This window comes from Podarcis filfolensis, assembly GCF_964270895.1.
Source record: "Podarcis filfolensis genome assembly, chromosome: 4".
In the NCBI taxonomy this organism is placed as follows: Eukaryota; Metazoa; Chordata; class Lepidosauria; order Squamata; family Lacertidae; genus Podarcis; species Podarcis filfolensis.
The window spans coordinates 42,026,666-42,047,159 of record NC_139607.1 but is presented as its reverse complement, the minus strand read 5'-3'; the positions used below and the strand labels follow the sequence as shown (position 1 = coordinate 42,047,159).

At 42.6% G+C, this 20,494-nt stretch overlaps 1 protein-coding gene across 1 annotated transcript in view; it reads right to left on the bottom strand.

Annotated features, from left to right (window-relative positions):
- PTCHD1 (patched domain containing 1) overlaps positions 1 to 20,494 on the bottom strand; it is a 107,666-nt gene that overhangs the window by 71,157 nt on the left and 16,015 nt on the right. Inside the window, exon 2 of the mRNA XM_083612269.1 lies at positions 1,762 to 2,422. Within this exon, the coding sequence (XP_083468395.1) occupies positions 1,762 to 2,422 (661 nt within the window). The remainder of the gene's footprint in view (positions 1 to 1,761; positions 2,423 to 20,494) is intronic.

The following is a 20,494-nucleotide window of genomic DNA, read 5'->3' as shown; positions in this document are numbered from 1 at the left end:
TGGTCTTACTAATTTTCTGGTTTTTATTTGTAGTATCCTACAGTGGCTTAAGGGACGCAGGTGGCACGGTGGTCTAAACCACAGAGCTTGGGCTTGCCAATCGGAAGGTCGGCAGTTCGAATCCCCGCAACGGGGATGAGCTCCCATTGTTTGGTTCCAGCTCCTGCCCACCTAGCAGTTCAAAAGCACGTCAAGTGCAAGTAGATAAATAGGTACTGCTCCGGTGGGAAGGTAAACGGTGTTTCCGTGCGCTGCTCTGGTTCACCAGAAGCGGCTTAGTCATGCTGGCCACATGACCCGGAAGCTGTCTGTGGACAAACTCCAGCTCCCTTGGCCTATAGAGCGAGATGAGCGTGCAACCCCAGAATCGTCCGCAACTGGACCTAATGGTTAGGTGTACCTTTACCTTTTACAATGTCTTAGAGATGGTTAAATGTTAAGTGGTATGTAAATTATCTAAATAATTTTTATAACACTTCCCTTATGCATGAAATGTGTGCTTCAGACAGAAACTTGTACTACGCATTGCTATAGAAATCAGCTACACAAGTTATTGCTTAAAGCAGGGCAGCCAATGTGATATCTCCAGATTTTGTTTTGAATACAACTCCAGTCATCGCTGGCCATTGGCTATGCTGGCTGGGGATGCTGGAAACTAGAGTCCAACTACCTCTGGAGGGCATTGGCTACCACTGGCTAATGCCATTCATCCACCAGATGTGCTTGCAGAATGTATCTGACACAAGAGGAATATACCTTTGAACCATGCCTAACAGATTCCCAGTATGTCAAAGTGCTGTCCATTGTCCAAATCAGAAAAGAATGGCAATTCCTGCCACCGCAGCAAAATCTCCAAGGAGGCATAAAACTATCAGTTCCAGGATCAGAGCTGAATTAGTTTGCAAAGCCTGAAGCATAAGGAATGTAAGCAGTTTCATCTTTTCTTTGCTTGAACGCAAACACCTCTCGTTCAGCAGAGCGTCCTTCAGTTATGTGATGCGCAAGATAAATCCATGATCTCAAACTGAAAATCAAACCATGATTATCATTGTTCCCTAGGCACATCCTGATAAAAATAAAAGCTAGTCGTAATAATCAATGTATACTTAGTAAAAACTATAATAATAGTATAATGTATATGCTATGTAAATACAGGTGGGGTGTGTGTCCCACATTGCTGCTCTTATTCACCAAGGCAACTGATATTTTAATTTCAGTAAGAGGAGCTGTGCAAGTTTTTATTCTAAAGCTAAGTACCAAAGCCAACCAGATTTTCTACAGAGAAGTAGGCATTTGATTTTTCTTCATCTTGCATAACCCCCTGTGATGATGCATGTGTTTTCCACAGCAGCAGACAAAAAACTGTGTTACGGAACAGCTTAGGCTCCATTCCGTGTAAAGTATAAAAGAAAAAGATTTTAAGTATTACAAGTGTATCATATGGACTGATGTTCAGAATGCAGTATGATATTAAGTAGAAATGGCTGAGTAAGAGCCATACTTAGGAGTTAATTGGCCTCAAAGCAAGCATAAGTCAACTGCCACAAATCTGAATTATTTACTAAGGATTAGATAAACTGTGGTCCATCCAAATGGCTTCACCAACCTGGTGCTACTTTGAACTACAACTCCCATCAGCCTCAGCCAGCTGGGCTAGGCCTTCACATTGCCCTCTCTCCTTTGCTTCAAACTGAGCAATACTTCAGACAAACTAATACGTTCAGGCATACCCACAGCAATAATAGGATATGAGAGAGTTACCTAACACAATGAAAGGAATCCCCAGGAAGGTAGAATTGTATTTCCCACCGGTCAGGTTAATGATTCCAGCTGCAGTGAGAGTGGCCAAACTCACAGTTAACAACCCAAGGAGGCCAAGCCAGGGCTTGCTGCGGACACAGTCTTGCATGGAACAGCAGAGCATAGCCAAGGTTACAACGAGGACCAGGCTTGTCATCAGGTAGCGTTCCGACACCCTACTTGTCTCTTGGAAGTCTTCTTGAAGCGAGGATGAAGTTAGGGGATACATCGTGACGTTCTGGTTGGATTTCTGGAACAGTTTGACCGTGTCGCAAAAGTTGGATTCCCATTTCTCCGCCACCATGTCGTTCAGGGAGTTGATTGCCTGCAAATAGTAGGTGAGTTGCACAGCTTCGGCAGACTTCACCCGGTCCTTGCTGTGCACAGTGATGCCCCCAAGTTGGTGCCCGTTGTACACTTCCCTGCCATCCTTTAAGTGTGTGATCGGATACGTGATAGCAAAATTAGTTTGATTAGACGAGCGAGCCGCCTTCAGTTCCTTCAGGACATGCACAATGTCATCCACGATGCAAGACTTGTCATTATTTAGGATGCAGATATGGGCAAATGTATAATTGAAACCAGGTCTTTGTACTTGGATCCTGGTCACAGCAGAGTGCAACTACAAGGGAGAGAAAAATCAACACACATTATTTATCAGCTGATAATCTCTGCATTACAGCAAGCAGAACAGCAGCAACAGCAGCTTCATCAACAGTCTGTCTCCTCTTATCTAACCAAGCCAGCAGGTTTTAATAACTGCAGTATTCATAAGGACCTGCTGAAAATGGAAAACATGCATTGAAGTATTATTCTCATCCCCCCAAAACCATTTCCCATAACTCAATCAGGGGCTGGCATAAAGAAACACTGCATGCCTCATTTGGTTGCTCTCTTTTGTTCACACACTCAGATATGAACCTACCTGGGCCCTGAGATCATCTGCTGAGGCCTTCTTTGTGTGCCTCTTCCTCGAGTAGTCCTAAGGGTAGCAACACGAGGACGGGCCTTTTCTGCAGTGGCTCCCCATCTGTGGAATGCTGTTCCCAAGGAAGTTCCACCTGGCGCCTTCATTATACACCTTTAGGCGCCACGCAAAAACATTCATTTTTAACCAGGCCTTGGGTTGATTTGATTGACATCCAATGCCCTTTTAAAATGTGTTTTTTTTCTGGAGGAGAGGGTGTTATTGGGTTGTTGTTTTTATTTTGATTATATATTTTGTGGTTTTATATTTTCATTTTATTCTGTGAACCGCCCTGAGATCTCCAGGTATAGGGCATTATATAAATTCAAATAGTAATAATACTGATAATATTCTCATCCAAACCCTGATAAGATACCGTGTTTCAATTTGCAAGTTGTTTGTCTACTATAAGTAAAAGGGATGTAATATATCAAATGTATAACAACAAGTATACTGATCTCTATATGTGTATACGCATGTGTGTGTGTGTGTGTGTGTGTGTGTGTGCAAATACTTTCCCATCGCTGTCAAATAGAACACATTACTGGGAGCTATGTGTTAGATAGTGATGTGAGGAATTTCTAAAATAATTTATTAGAGACGGCCAATTCTAATATTTGGGTTAGAAACATACTACTCCCTGGGTACAAATATGTTGCGTCTGATTGGTCTCCAATGACTCTGCTGGGCTACCACCCTAAATTTGTTGCAAGTGACTGCTTTACATAACTTTGCATCCTCAGAAAGAGCAAGATGCATATTGATTGGTTGGGGATGCATTTTGATACTTGCACTTTACACACAAATTTGCATATGCTAATCTACATGCAAATTTAGAAATAATTACTATAATTAGAAGTAAAATACTTTTCACTATTGTGGAGAAGACTGTGACTAGGTGACCTGTATGCCTTCTGCTATCCAAGGCCAAATGTTGACAGGTAACTTCAAGGTCCCTGTGCTTCCTTCTTAAGTTTTCTTTAATCATTAAATGGGACTTCAAATAGAAGATGGTCCTCTGACAGCCTTCAAACAGAGGACTGTTTTCTGTAACGTAGGATGTACGGCCACTGTAATAAGTGTACTGATCCACATTTGAAGGGTGTTCTGTACATCTCTAAATACTCGTTGCTGACAGATGTACTTCCTTCTTTTTTGGCTAGCTAAAGATTGGGGAAATTATCGGAACAGGCATTTGGAGAAGGAATAAGGAGATGATATTCTGTCTTTTAATTGCAGGCGTTGTTGCATTACTAGGGCTGGTCCTACCATTAGGCAGATGATGCAGCTGCCTCAGGCAGATGATGGGGTATAGGAAGTCCTGGGGAGCTGTGTGTGCCATGCAGCCTGCTCTGTGTCTCATAAACTAGCCTGTTGCCCTCAGTTGGAATTGAGGATGCTGCTCAATCACCAATTTTGAACTATGATTCAGCTGTCAGTTTCTGTACGTGTAAGGATGCATGATGCGAGTTGGGGATGATGAGGGGATGTCGTTTGCCTCAAGCAGCAAAATGTCTGAGGCCAGTCCTGTGTACTGTGCTAGATAGGGTATAACAAATCTCTAACCCCAGAAGTTGGAGGGATCACAGGCAAGTTGGAACATACTATTTCTTAAACTGGGAACATGATGTAATTCATTGTTTTGGAATAAAGTTGACAATATATGTACTAAGGTCATGAGCCATCATATTGATCTTGAACCTGCCTTGTTGTTGCTAAATTGCTTTGACAGTCTGGCTGCATTGAGAAAGCTCTCAGGTGCTTTGTATAAGGTGTCTGTCATTCCTGCAGCTAGTCTGTGCAAAAGATTCTTAACAACAGCCATTTTCAAATGTTAAGGAAGTTCTGCTAATGCAAAAATGGACTTTGGTAAATGGTCTATTGTGAAAATTAACTTTATGGAAGTATGGCATTTTTAAAGTATTTATTTAAAGATCTTTGACACTCTTTGATCTCATTTAAAGCTGTGTTTGCCTAAATGTGTTTATTGATATAAATTGTAAGCCAATGAAGTATACATTGTGTTTCTTATGAAGTATCTGATACTTGTATTCTTATTTTGTGCTGCCATTCTCATTTCAGCATATTTTAAAATCTTCAGTGTGTGGGAAATCCCACATGTGTCTTTGTTTTCTATCCCATTTTTCTCCATTGTTTTTATGATGCTGAATCCCCGAGTCCCATTAAGATGGCAACATTTCTGAATTTTGCTACACTTTTTCTTTCAGACTTTGAAATGGGCTACTTGCGGAGATAAGAAACTGATTTTTAAATTTCCAAAAGAAAAGAAAAGAAAGAGCTAGCGTACAGTGGCTGTGTTCTCTTAATATGATTTAAAATCATGTTTAAATGAATTCTACTGCATGATAATACATTTACAACACAATCTTATGAACATTTATTCACGAGTATGTTCCGCTAAGCTTAATTTGACATTTTCTATGTGTGCACATAATTGCCATCTTCAGCTGCAATCCTAACAACAATTACTGGGGAGTAAGAACTGTTCAACATTATGTTACCTATTTCCAAGTATTAAGGTGGTGTTTGACATATTAATAAAGCTTTTAATGGTTTTATTGAAACTCTCATTTTACCTATATATACTATACACCTGTGGCTCCTAAAAGCTGTCAACATGCGACAGCAGCCACATCCCGAGAACAGCTTTGACTGGCCAGCTAAAGCAGGTGAGGATAGCCAATGGGTGTCAAACCCTCAGTGAATTACAGACTTCCCCTTGCATGTGAACATAGGCTCTGGTGGATTGAGCGAATGAGACCAATAGTGGGACCAATGCTCAAAAATTGAGAGAAATGAGGAGCAGATGGGACTCATCAACCTGGGAAGGTAGCCCATCTAGGAGAAGGAAAAATCTGATGCTAAACCTCCACTGCCTTGTGGGATATCTTCAGGAGAAGAAAAGACTCAGGAGTAAACCCTACACCAGGCACGTCCAACTTCCAAGAGACTGCGAAAAAACTTGTTGAGCTTTTTTGGGGGAGGAGAAGCCAAAGTTGTTGAGCTATTTTCTGGGGGCAGGGGGAATCAGGATCCCATGATTGACCAGGGAAATCCCGAGATCAACCAGTAGATCACGATGGACCAGTTGGACAGACCTGCCCTACCCAAATCTGGAGCAGAGTCTGCTTCCGGCAACTCGTGCAGCCAAGCTGGTGGCAAACATATTGCTGTGCTTTCCCTTGGAGCATATCAGTGAGGCCGAGGGGGGGGGGTCTTGTCATCTGGGCAGCCCAAGACCGCCATACACACTGCCCAGGCTTGCGCCCTAGGAGGTCACTTCGGTGTTGCTAACGCAGTGGTTTGACTTCAACCTCAGAAGTGCACTCTGTTGTCTCTCAAGACACAGATTCCAACAACCTATACTTTTGTAGACCACCCTTGGATCCTTACTAATGAAGGGTGGTTAACAAATTGAACTACTAAGTAAACAATAAGTTAGCAAGCAACATTGCCCTGGGATTGCCCCAGGGCAATCCTATGCACACTTACCTGAGAGTAAGTCCAACAGAAGACAGTGGGACGTTTTTGAGTAGGCCTCTATAGGCACACACTGTAACCTGCTTAACTGCTGCTGTATTTTTAGCCATTTTAGATGTGTGCTATTCTATTGTATTGCTTTTAGTAAAAGTTCCCTCAAATTGATAGAAAAGCCAGAATTTCATCTGAAGCCTTTGTTTTATTTGCTGCACCTGTTTCTGCTTTGATTATATTACATTGCCTCTGTTTTTTTATATTGTATTTTTATAACATTTATTGTATTTTACTGCTGATTTTAATTATTAGCTGCCCTGAGTGGTGAAGAAGAAACAGAAGGCTGAGATGGAAATTTCTTATTTTATACACACACAGAGAGACAAATATAAATGTATGTATAAAATAAATGTGCATACTAATTCACAGAATGCAATACTGCATAGATGGGGATACAGAGTTGCTGGGATGCTGGATGCAATAATCCTATACACGACTGTGACATGTTTGGGAAAGTCTTGCTCTTAAGTTTCGCTCCTGCACACAATACTGCACAAACAGTACTAAGACATTCACTCACCAGTTCAGCTCACATTGAGTTCAGGAAAACATTGTACCTGACTTGTTCTTAAAGCATAGTTGACCACATCTACGGATGAATGCTATATCAATCACTAGTAAAAGTTTAATTAGGAGGTCTTCATGCCTGTGTGATTCTGTGTTCCCTTTCCCACCCTGTAATCCATTGGTGATTAATGTAATCTTTGCTTTGTACTTGTGTTAACCAATCAGCAATAAGCACATATGTGGCAATGCTGTAATACTCAATAAAAGGGACTCCCCGAGACTTGCTCGAGAGATGCCTCCCAGATGACACTCGCTACCTGTCTGTCGTTATTTCAACCCAACATCTGGTGACCCCGACGTGATTGCCAGATCCCTTACGCAGCCAAGCCCCTGTACTTCACTCGACTGGAAAAGTCTCAGCGCGCTAATTCGTGAGTATGGGGGGGGGGAACTGACTAGGTTCCAGCAGGAGCATGCCAAGGAGCTGCTCCATCTCGTTAGACAGCGTGTGGCAGGTGTTCATATTTCTTTAAACGAGATTGAAAGTTTGTTATGTGAGATTGCTTGCCAGTGCCCTTCTTATCCAGAGGCTGGTTCTTTGGAAGTAGAAGCTTGGCAAAAGATCGGAAAAACTCTTTTCGCAGAACCGAGGGCTCCGATTCATTGTCTGCTCACTTGGCAGAAGTGTGCAGACGCCGTCGCTAGATTAGGACCTCAGGCATCTCCGACGGCACCTGCTCTTTTGTCAGTTGCAGACAATCCCCCACCTTACCCCAAGATTTTACCTCCATTGCAACCTTGCCAGCCCCTCCCTACGCCTCAGCCCACATCCACCCCCCCTATCCCTCCTTCGCCTGCCCCAGCCCCTGCGTGCTCTCCTACAGGAGCTGTGCGCACCGCGCTTTCTTTAGCTAGGCAGAAAGGGCTCCTGTCCTTAGAGGAAGAGTCTGAATGGGCTGGGGAAATGCCATCTGCTTTCCCTATCTCCTATACCAACCCAGGAACTGCTCAACAACAGGTGTTGTACGAGGCACTTCCTTATTCTGTCATGAGGGAACTAAGGAGAGCCATTGCTGATTCTGGTTTAAAATCCTCCTATGTGATAGGGATGCTGGAGGGGATAGCAAGCGGTTACACAATGCTACCCCAAGATTGGAAAGATTTGATGCGCATGCTTTTATCTCCAGCGCAATATGTAGTTTTTGAAAGTGAATTTAAGCATAGCGCAGCAGCCCTGGCTGATCCACAGCATACAGCCAATCAACTCTTTGGTGCTGGTCCGTATGATAATATACCAGCCCAGGCGACACTAACACCTTTGCATTTCAGTCGCACCGCGACCTGTGTGCAACGCGCCTTTCGGAAAGTCCCTGTCTCAGGACAACCACTGAGCTCCTTTGTTAATATTAAGCAACAACATTCGGAACCCTACCATCAATTTATAGATAGGTTGAAAGAATCAGTCACTAGGCAGGTTGATAACACTACAGCCCAAAATGAATTGATGAAAAAATTGGCTTTTGAAAATGCAAACACCGACTGCAAAAAGGCATTGCAGTCAGTTATACATCGCCCTAAATATGACCTGGCCGATATGATTCAAACTTGTGCAGAAATTGGAAGCCAGAGTCATGCGATGTCCTTGCTTGCCGATGCCATCCAAGCTGGCAATAAGCCAACAGGCAATTGCTTCAACTGCAAGCGCCCAGGTCATTTTGCTAAAGGCTATCATTGGCCAAATCAGTGCTGGAGTTCGGGAAACTCCATGGTGGCCCCACTCTCGGGCCAGGACAAATAGAGAGGAAAACAGAAATAGAGAGCCCTTTGCCGTCAGTTTCCACTATTGAAAATTTTCCTAAGGAAACATCTTCTGATTTCACCATTGATTTAATTAATCAGGAAACCAAAGACGCTGTTTTACCTGGTGAAATCGTGCTCATGCCCACCCAATTGGCAGGCCCACTACCTCCTAAGGTCGCAGGCTTGATTTTACCCAAATTCTCTGCAGCCAAAGAAGGAATCATGGTTATTCCGGGAGTCCTAGATCCTGACTATGTGGGCACAATCATGGTTCAACTTTGGAGCCATCTGCCCATGCAGTTAAAAAAGGGTGAGTCTTGGGCACATTTGGTAGTGCTCCCTTCTCATCCTACTGCTTCTATTATGGATACTAATTTGCACCAGCTCTCTCCTCTCTCTCCACAGCTATTAGCTGTAATCTAGAGGATCGGTGAACAGAAACTTCTTCGTAAGTACAAAATCAATGGCAAAGTTCTGGAAGGCTTGATTGACACAGGCGCAGACATTTCTGTCATATCTAGTACTTGCTGGGACCCCACGTGGCCCCTTGAGTCTGCCTCTGCAGTTTGGGGTGTGGGTGGACCTCAAACCTCTTCTAAAAGCGTACAGTGGCTGCCTGTTTCTCTGCCTGATAGCTCTGAAACCATTGCATATATCCAGCCCTGTGTGCTGAAAATCCACCTCAATCTGTGGGGCAGAGATTTGCTACAACAATTGCAAGCTACCATTCAAATTAATGAGTAAGCTTGCACTCCCCCATACTATGTGAATCAAGCCCTCCAGCCTTTCCGTTTTCAGTGGCCAAATAAAATCACTCACCTCAAGCTGAACAGTTTAGAAAGGAACAGCAGCTGGAAGCAAGCCCTGATAATTTGCTTCTGTGCCTCATTTCGTGCCTTAATATAAATTCCATGATAGTGCTTATTTTCAGTGTGCTGTTTTTGCCCCTTTCTGCTTCCGCTCCTAGTGGCGGTGATTCCACACCAATTAATGTGTGGGAATCTTTTGCAAAAACCCTCAATGTTTCATCCTTTTGCCTAACTCAGCAGGTATCAATAGGTGAAATCCTTGGGTCTTGCCTTCCATGACCCTCTTGATTTGCAAAATGATACCTGGTTTTATTCATCCTTACCCCAAAATGATTCTCTCCGCACCCTTGGTTATTCTGGTTACCATAACTGGGGTAACCAAGTGCGCAGACGCCCATCTCTAGCCATTGATTTGTTGACCCCATACGTGGCCTCTTTTAATATCACTTGCGCCCGTATGGTCAATTGCACAAAGCCCAACTGTGTGACAATGGGCAAGGATAATTTCAACTGCTCTGATTATGTAAATATTTCCTATGTATATAAATATACAGAGCTGCCTGAAGGCTGGTTCTGGTCGTGTCCAGGCTACACATTCAATTATATTCCAGCAAATATTAGCCATGGCACACCTTGCTGCTTAAGCCGTTTGTCTATCATATTACCCAAAAAGCATCATTTATCCAACTCTCGATATCGACACTCTGTGGAATTGACTAATGATTGTGATGATTCTGTTTCTCTCCCTAGCAGATCTGAATATATTTCTCTAGCTGTCTCTCTTTTAGGAGTCCCTGGATTGGCTGTACGGAATAGCAGGAATATTAACTCTTTAGCTTGCTCTGCAGCAAAAGCCTTGAATTCTACTTCACAAGCTCTTCACCTTTTGAGTAAAGAACAGAGTGAATTGCGTCACGGACTCTTACAGAATCGCGCTGCAATAGATTATTTGCTAATGCTTCATCATTATGGTTGTGAACAAGTGAATGATATGTGTTGCTTTAATATTACGGACAATTCCAAGGCTATTCAAAAGCAAATTTCTCATTTGCAAAATCTCACACATCACATCAAATAGGACGTTGGACTTTCTGGCCTCTGGGATTCGTTTACCCAGTGGCTCACCGGCTGGTTACCAAATATGAATTGGCTTCGCAATCTTTTTCAATATGCTATTATCATAATATGTATATTAATTTTGCTATGTTGTTTCATCCAGTGCATCCCTGGTCTCATACGCCTTTGGTCCCAGTGTTTTTCTCCTCCTCAGCCACCCAATAAAATTATTGCTGCCTACTTTGCGAAATGGCAGCACCAACAGTAGACATTAGGGGAGATGTGGGCAGAATTATCTTGGGCATGCGCTGGCAAACCACGTATCCTGAGGTATTTTTTGTCCCATTCACCCTGAACTCACATAACAACATCGGTGGGCGGAATTATTTTGGGCATGCGCTGGCAAACCACGTATCCCGAAGTACTTTTGTCCCACTCACCATTAAATAAATAAAGAAAGGGGGAGATGCTGGGATGCTGGATGCAATAATCCTATACACGACTGTGACATGTTTGGGAAAGTCTTGCTCTTAAGTTTCGCTCCTGCACACAATACTGCACAAACAGTACTAAGACATTCACTCACCAGTTCAGCTCACATTGAGTTCAGGAAAACATTGTACCTGACTTGTTCTTAAAGCATAGTTGACCACATCTACGGATGAATGCTATATCAATCACTAGTAAAAGTTTAATTAGGAGGTCTTCATGCCTGTGTGATTCTGTGTTCCCTTTCCCACCCTGTAATCCATTGGTGATTAATGTAATCTTTGCTTTGTACTTGTGTTAACCAATCAGCAATAAGCACATATGTGGCAATGCTGTAATACTCAATAAAAGGGACTCCCCGAGACTTGCTCGAGAGATGCCTCCCAGATGACACTCGCTACCTGTCTGTCGTTATTTCAACCCAACACAGAGTGATTAGCTGGCAGAAGTCTGATCCTTGTGTGTTGAGGAGTTTGTAAAGGCAGCATTGCCATCACAGAACATCTCCTTTCCACTGCCAATCTACAAACTAGAGTGGTACCTCGGGTTAAGTACTTAATTCGTTCTGGAGGTCCGTACTTAACCTGAAACTGTTCTTAACCTGAAGCACCACTTTAGCTAATGGGGCCTCCTGCTGCTGCCGCGCCGCTGTTCTCATCCTGAAGCAAAGTTCTTAACCTGAAGCACTATTTCTTAACCTGAAGCACTATTTCTGGGTTAGCGGAGTCTGTAACCTGAAGCGTATGCAACCTGAAGCGTATGTAATCTGAGGTACCACTGTACAGACATCCCACCTATTAGCCTTTAGAGGAAATGGGGCTTGAGAGGGTGGTAGCCAGAGCCTGCCAGAGAGGGGTCATAGAATCATAGAATTGTAGAGTTGGAAGGGACCCCAATGCCCATATACTTCGACCCCCCTGCAATGCAGGAATATCAGATAAAGCATCCATGACAGATTACCACCCAACCTCTGTTTAGAAACCTCCAAGGAAGGAGAGTCCACAACTTCCTAAGGGAGACCATTCCACTGTCAAACAGCTCTTACTTCAGAAAGTTTTTCCTGAAGTTTAGTCGGAATCTCCTTTCTTGTAACTTGAAGCCATTGGTTCAAGGACCATTTGGCCCTGGGCTTCAAGCTCAAAGGGAGCCTAAAATTTAAAACACTTGCTGTTGTTTTTTTGGCATTTGCTATGTTTCACAATTTTTCCAGCCAAACTGACACTCCCATAGCTTAGAACTGCCAATTTAAGCAAATAAGAGATGTGGTTTGGTGAAAGACCTTAAAAAAAATTTGAGATAAATTTTGTTATATTAAAGAGTTAAAAATGTTAATGACTTGGTATAAGTCCTATCCGCTTCCACTTTCATTGGCTATGAAGTAAACCTGTCCTCTGCTTTTTGCCAGGAACTCTATGGCGGAGCAATTTGTGGATGGAAGTCATAGCTTGGAGTCCAGAGGCAGGCCTATCTGCCACTTTCTTTTCTTCTTTTAAAATAAGGATGTTTGGGAACAAAAACCAGTGAAGGGGCAGACGTCACCATAATACAGTGGTACCTCGGGTTACATACGCTTCAGGTTACATACGCTTCAGGTTTCAGACTCTGCTAACCCAGAAATAGTGCTTCAGGTTAAGAACTTTGCTTCAGGATGAGAACAGAAATCATGCAGTGGCGGCGCGGTGGCAGTGGGAGGCCCCATTAGCTAAAGTGGTGCTTCAGGTTAAGAACAGTTTCAGGTTAAGAACGGACCTCCGGAACAAATTAAGTACTTAACCTGAGGTACCACTGTATACACATTGTTGAAAACAATTTCCCTTAATTTTTGCATATTATTTTCGCAAATGTATGTTCTAATACACATTTCCCCCAATGCATAAAGTTATGAGATGTGTGAATTCTGAAGGAAAACTGGGTTTTCATTTGTGTATTGGATCGAGAAGTTCAAACTGGGTAGTTTCCCATCAAAATGCAAACACAACTGAATTTCTCCCTTATCCCTAAGGTCAACCCACAACAAGGTCTGGGTGGAGAAGGAAAAACACTGCCCTAAACCTATTTGCTCTGTTCTCAACCCATTCCCAGATTTTGAGCAGCTGGAACGAGACTGGACACAGAGCTTGAATTCCCAAACTGTCTGGGTGAAAAATAGTTATTTAGCAATACTAGGTGTACCAGTAATTGCTGCCCTTCTCTCTGAAAGTGTTTGCAGCTGTATGACACAGCCTATTATGGCAAAATAGTAAAACTCCTATTGCTAGCATTTGCCAACACCTGCTGACTCATTATGATTAGGAAAACCCAGTAGATTTCAGACCTGGGGAGCTACTTCTCTCCCCCCGAAGTCCTCCCCATTGCGAACAGCTGCAAAGCTCCAATCAATTTTCACTCATTATTTCAGTCTCAATAATTCATTTTCCAAGGAATTCATTTCAATGCCCCTTTTCTTTGTCTGATATTAAACATGAAAGGTGCTATAAAAGTGAATTACTACATTACATGCTAATTCATTTGGACACAGTATATTAAAAGAATTCCCCAGGAAACTTTTTGGTTTAATGACAGTGGAAGATGCTTAATTGGGGCGGCATTAGTGTACACTTAATCAACACAGAATTGTTAAATGTGAATGCGGGGTTTGAAAATGGTGCCACGGAGCAGCTTGGGCTGATCAAGATTATTATTTTTTTAATTCCATATAATTGTTGTCAACAAAAAAGTATTGTTTTTTTTTAAAAGAAGACTGGAAAGTGCAGATTCAATGAATGATAAAATAACATCCACGAGGAACTTGTAACTGAGCTAAAAAAAACAACACCCCAAACGGCTGGCATTGCTTAGTCATTGCTCATAATTTAGGAGCTCACTCAGTATAAATAACTTTAGACACAAGAACACTGCAATCTCAATAAAACACTGCAGCACTGAGGGTTGTACAACATTGTCAGGATGTCACACAGTTTTCTTCCTGCCCCTGAGCAATTTCCCCCTTTCCCCCCAAATGTATATTAGATTTTGTTTTTGTTTTAAAAATGTTAAGGGATCAAAATAAAGAAAATAATAGTTATCCTTGAAGAAATTCTGTCCCTATGTGAGGCAATGGTTTCTGCTGCTACGCAAAACCTCTTCTATATTTTGTGAGAGAGCTGTTTTGCCCATTTCTCCCTCTCATTCACCTCAACAAATCCAAGGCTTATTAAGCTTAACAGAGTATGAGTGCAAGCGGTTGCAAGTTTGTAATTTGTTTATTTGCTACATTTATATGACACCCCATAGCAGTGTGAACATTATCGTTCCTTCCTTCCACTTGTTACAAATCTTTTAACATTCTGCTTCTTAGGATGGCCCTGAGTTCTAGTATTAGGAGAGGAGGAAAAAACTGTCCAATTCATTTTCTCCACATCATGCTTAATTTTACATGTCTCTATTGTGTCCCACGACACAGCAGCCACGAAATTAAAAGACGCCTGCTTCTTGGGAGAAAAGCAATGACAAACTTAGACAGCATCTTAAAAAGCAGAGACATCACCTTGCCAACAAAGGTCCGTATAGTAAAATGTATGGTTTTCCCAGTAGTGATGTATGGAAGTGAAAGCTGGACCATAAAGAAGGCTGATCGCCGAAGAATTGATGCTTTTGAATTATGGTGCTGGAGGAGACTCTTGAGAGTCCCATGGACTGCAAGAAGATCAAACGTATCCATTCTGAAGGAAATCAGCCCTGATTGCTCACTGGAAGGACAGATCGTGAAGCTGAGGCTCCAATACTTTGGCCACCTCATGAGAAGAGAAGACTCCCTGGAAAAGACCCTGATATTGGGAAAGATGGAAGGCACAAGGAGAAGGGGACGACAGAGGACGAGATGGTTGGATAGTGTTCTCGAGGCTACTAGCATGAGTTTGACAAAACTGCGGGAGGCAGTGGAAGACAGAAGTGCCTGGCGTGCTCTGGTCCATGGAGTCACGAAGAATCGGACATGATTAAACGACTAAACAACAACAACAACAATGTGTCCCAACTTGCTTGCTCTCCACCCCCCACTCCTGAACTCACCTGGAAATACAGCTCAAATGATACGAAAGAAGGTTAGATTAATCACTGCCTGAAATAATTCACAGAAGGTGGATCCATTCCAATGTCATAATTTTAGTGGACAGAGGCAGAATGAGTGATTCCAGCTCCACTCCTTGAAGGAAAAGACCAAATGCACTTCAGAGGAGGGCAATCTACATATAGATGTCCCAGGAGTACTAGAATTTCGATGAGTAATAAAGCGTATGCATTAATGCACGATTGCAACTCTGTAAACTATTTTAAATTTTTCTAAAAATGGGATTTTGACATGGATAGCTACGAGAGAGAAAATGGAGGAATAGACCTAGTTATCTCCCTCTCTCTGCTAAAGTTGAATGGGATGCTGTCCTACTATAATCACACCTGTGCCTCTATTGTGAGTGGAACGTCTGCTGAGGCAGAGATGATCTGAGAACTCGTCCATTCTGCCACTATCATGTGGCTCCTTTAAAAGTATTCTCTTCAAGTAGCTGCTACTTAATTGACACAATACAAGGGAGAAAATACAGACGACATCTAGCAATGACAGCATGCAGGAACAGAATGATGTTTGTACTGCAGAGGATTTTAAGGGTAAAGCACGGTGAGGTAGATGGAAATAATGAAAGCTTTGTGAAGGTGTCTAATGAGGAGGGGTCTGCTTCAGTGTATGGAACCCCCCCCCCCCAATCCTCATGGTTTAAGACTCGCAAACATGTGGAGTATCAAAATATGGTTTTGTATATCCTGGTTACAGACCAACCCTGTTACAGATGAGAGTAATAATCATAATAATTATGATCATCATCATCATCCAAGCTTAGTTACAGACTGAAGGCCACCAGAACTCACCCTAGGCCAGATAATTTGCACCAAACATTTGAATCTATTAAATATATATCATTCATTTCTTCTCATTTATCTTTCATCTCCAGGAGTGGTGGCACTAATAGGTGTTAGTGATTGAAAGTGCACTCCAGAATAATTAACTGGCACAGATTAACATAGATTTGGGAGGGGAAAATGCATCACTTTGTATAAGCCTTTACTGTGCAGCCTTGCTCAGAATCTGAAATGGTCACAGTCCTCACAGAAAAACCTTTTCAGCCCAGAGTTCCTAGTTGGATATAAAGAGGGGAGGAACAGCGTTGCTTTCCAAGCCTGACACTTCCGCCTGCTCCCAACTTGGACAAACTGCCCTAGAGTAGGGCCTCTGCCCCTGTCTCCTCAATATACACTACTGTCAACGTAACTGCTGGAAAACACCCTGGGGTTGCCCCTGCAGCCCCATACTCTGAGCGTCCTCCGGTATGTGCAGCTCTAGAAAAGGCACTTCCCTTCTTCTCCAGTGCGCTTCAGCGACATATATCAAATGATACATGCACACTAATCTTCTAGCATAACACAGCAAGAAGCGTGAGACATCATACAGCTAATCTACGTATTTATTTACACACTAAGTACAGTGGTACCTCGGGTTACAGAAGCTTCAGGTTACAGACGCTTCAGGTTACAGACTCCGCTAACCCAGAAATAGTACCTCAGGTTAAGAACTTTGCTTCAGGATGAGAACAGAAGTCGCGTGGTGGCAGCAGGAGGCCCCATTAGCTAAAGTGGTACCTCAGGTTAAGAACAGTTTCAGGTTAAGAACGGATCTCCAGAACGAATTAAGTTCTTAACCCAAAGTACCACTGTACAGATAAAGGAATTATGGCGTCCTCTCTCTCCAGCTCCAAGATGGAAAGCAGACACAAGTAAAAGCAAAAGTACGGTACAATAGTATATACAGCGGAAGAGATAAGACTGTCTACTGTTCTCACATTCTTTTCCCAGACAGGCATGTGATTTGCACCAATCTCATCTGCAGCATCGGAGGCGTGAAATACTAACAGTAACTACATCAGGGATACCCAATGTGGCCCCCTCCAGATGTTTTGGACTCCAGCTTCCATCAGCCTCAGCCAGCATGACCAACAGCCAGCATTTGTGGGAGTTGTAGTCCAGCATCTTGGGGGGGGGGCACCGCATTGGCTACTTCTGCACTAAATTAATCCAGGGCAGTGAGAGAAAGACCTGCTGCCCAGTCTTGCAAGCAGACAGGGCCACTTCCAGGTTTGAGAGGGCCTTGGGCAAAGTGTCCTCTGGGCCTCTTCCTGCCACTGGGCATTGGTGGGCTTCTCTGGCTGCAGTGGCAGTGCACTAAGCAGCAATGGGCAGCTGGCTCTAGCCACTTCTTAAATGTCCCACAGCGCCCCGAACCTTAGGGACTTTTAACAGTGGGGGTTCCCAATGAGCTAAGTACTGTTTTTCAAAAGCCAAGCTGTGAACCCCCTACTTTTTTAAACTTTTGGTATATCTATGGTAGTTTGTTTTTTTTATGTGAATGGTGCCATGGACTCCCTGAGTGGGTTACATGAACCCTTTGGGGACCAGATATTCTTCAAAGGGTGTCCCAAGGCAGACATCAATAGTAGGCTCTCACATATGCCCACAAATGACAGGTGCTAATGTTGCCCCTGGCACTAGGAAAGTTTACCTAAGGAGCATCTTTCTTTAAAATGACAGCTGCAAGCCTCGAGAGTCTGGCAAATACATTAGTCAACTCACACCAACATTTGCATAACTGGTTGGTTTTTTTAAAATAAAAAAACCCCTCACACTGCCTTAGCAAAATGATGCTTAAAGCTGTTATCTAATTCATGCTAAATTATCTCTAAAATGTGCATTTGTAAAATATACATCGGCAAAAGAAGTGGGGATTGATTCACAGAAACTGAGATCAGACTGGAGCCTGTGATTATATGTGGTGCTTCTCCATGGCAAGATCCCACAGGCTGGATGCAGGAACTATGGGAGTAAAACATGTTCTTTTCTTCTGATTATTTCCTGGCCCCATCTGTGTAGCACCTGTATTCAGATATTTACCGCAGCAGTGCAGGGTCTTGCTATAGGAATGAGTCATCTGCTACTAGCAGTAGGCATGAACCGGGCATGAGCCAAAGGATAAATAAGGGCATTAGTAATCTTACAAAATCTCATCTCTCCACCAACTTTATTTACTCCACATATTTCTTAGGCTAGATGAGGTTTGCTTTTGTGGGAATCTCTTCATTCTTTCCCTAATATTGTTTTTCATTCCAGTGTAAAGAAAAATAAGGTCTACATGGTGCTATCCCTTTGTTTCAAACAAGGACAATACACGTCTCAGTTGTAAGGATAATCTGCCACTTCTGTGCTGAATGGGAAGAGGAGAGCAATATTTTATCTTCTAAGTGCTCAGCTTGGAGGTTGAGTGTCCAAGGGAGACAGAAAATTGAGAATGCAATCAGACTATAACATCGCACAAAGTATTGTGACATCACCCATTTTATTTACTACATTTTATATCCCACCTTTCCTTCAAGGAGCTGAGGGAGAAATCATGGTTCCACCCCTTCTCTTTTTTATCCTCACAACAACCATATGAGATAGGATAGGCAGAATGGCCAAAGATTACCTAGTAAGGTTCATGGCTGAGTAGAGATTTGAGCCTGCATCTACCAATATTAGACCACAGCACAGTGACTCAGTTTATAGGGTTGTAACCTGATTAATTGGTTAAAATGTCTTTAATCATATGGATTTAAATCAGTCATTGGTTTCATAAGCTTGCGTATGGATAATAACAATGCTTCTGAAGCAATAATTATATGTTCCTTTGCGTTACATAATGTAGTCATGTTCTCTTTCAGTCAATCAATCAATCAATCAATCAATCAATCAATCAGTATCTCTTTTAAAATGGCATTTGCCCCCTGCAGTATCTGTAAGTATTGGTATTAAAAACCATGTATTTAAAAACCTGTCATTAATAGGGGCTCCCATTTTAGTGAATTAATAATTTTAACTGATGAAGCAAATTGGTGAATTGATTAAACATTGCTTCCCTAACAATTTCACAAAATATATTTTGCAAAGGCCATTCCCCCCCCAGAAAAATAAAATTCCCTTTCCTTTTGTGTTGTAACTTTTAGATTGTAAGCCTGAGGGCAAGGACTATCTTGTTACTGATCACGTTAAGCTACTCTGGGAGTCTTTTTCAGCTGAAGAATGGGATAAAAATCCTTCGTATAAATGAATAAAGACTACAAATGTGTATTTTTATCAGAAGTTGGTAACCCCATAAATATGTTTCTGTAGCAAACAGAAGCAGAATTTATATATGCACTTAACGGTTCCTAGTTACTTAAACCTGATGAGTTCAAGATATTGTTTGCCTCCCTGATATTGCTTTCAAATGCTACCTTTGGTGGCTGGAGGCGAGTCCTAGGCTGATTGATTGACTGCTAAATTTGAATTGTTGTTGAATTATTGTTTATTTTTCAAAAATATATAAATATAAATAAAAAATCTGTATGGGGTACCTTGTTAACAGTCCTGTAGGGTTCCTTTATGACTAACGCAGTGGGGCTTACCTCTGAGTAATATACTGTACAGTTATTGTGGTATGAATCCACACTAGAAATCATGGTAGCAGAGACCCCTTCGGGCCCAAGAGAGGCACTTAGGTGCTAAGTATTAATACAACTGCAATGTTTAAGTGTCCACTGTTTCTTTGCAAAGCAGGAGGGCAGGGAGAGAACCAGAACAGGTCAAAAAGAACACAACCATTATCCCAGCGGAGAAACATTTGTGACAGCAGGGACCCCTTGGGAAACAAACTAAGATTTTTTTTTCAGTTTAGTTAGAGGTTAACTATTTGTAAAACAGTGTTGCTTAAGTGTCCATAGCATTTTTGCAAGGGAACAGCAGAGGGTGGTTGTAGTGGGGGGAACCAGAACTTTGCCACACCCCTATGCCCTCTCATTGGCCATGCTCACGTGCCCTCTTAGTAGTCCCACCAGGTCTACTGAACTCCAGCCACCATCCCTACAATCACCTGTGTCTCTGCACACTATGCAGCTGCATTGCAGCTACTGAGTTCCTGGCCCGTAAAAAGGTACTTCCTTCTGCTGGCCAGCGCTTCCTGAAAAATTCATGCAGATGACTCCATTTCTGACATAATGCTTTTTCATATATATGCCCCCATAGCAATAACAATTCCAAGGGTATGCTTATGTACATTTTATTTCTGTTTAACTATCTATTTTGTGCTTTTATCCTGCACTACTATGTTGTGAACCACCATGAGATCTTTGGATGATGAGTAGTACATAAATAAATGATCTCGGCCCAGTATACCTGAAGGAGCATCTCCACCCACATCGTTCTGCCCGGATACTGAGGTCCAGCGCCGAGGGCCTTCTGGCGGTTCCCTCACTGCAAGAAGCGAAGTTACAGGGAAGCAGGCAGAGGGCCTTCTCGGTAGTGGCGCCCGCCCTGTGGAACGCCCTCCTGCCAGATGTCAAAGAAATAAACAACTATCTGACTTTTAGAAGACGTATGAAGTTAGCCCTGTTTAGAGAAGCTTTTAATGACTGAT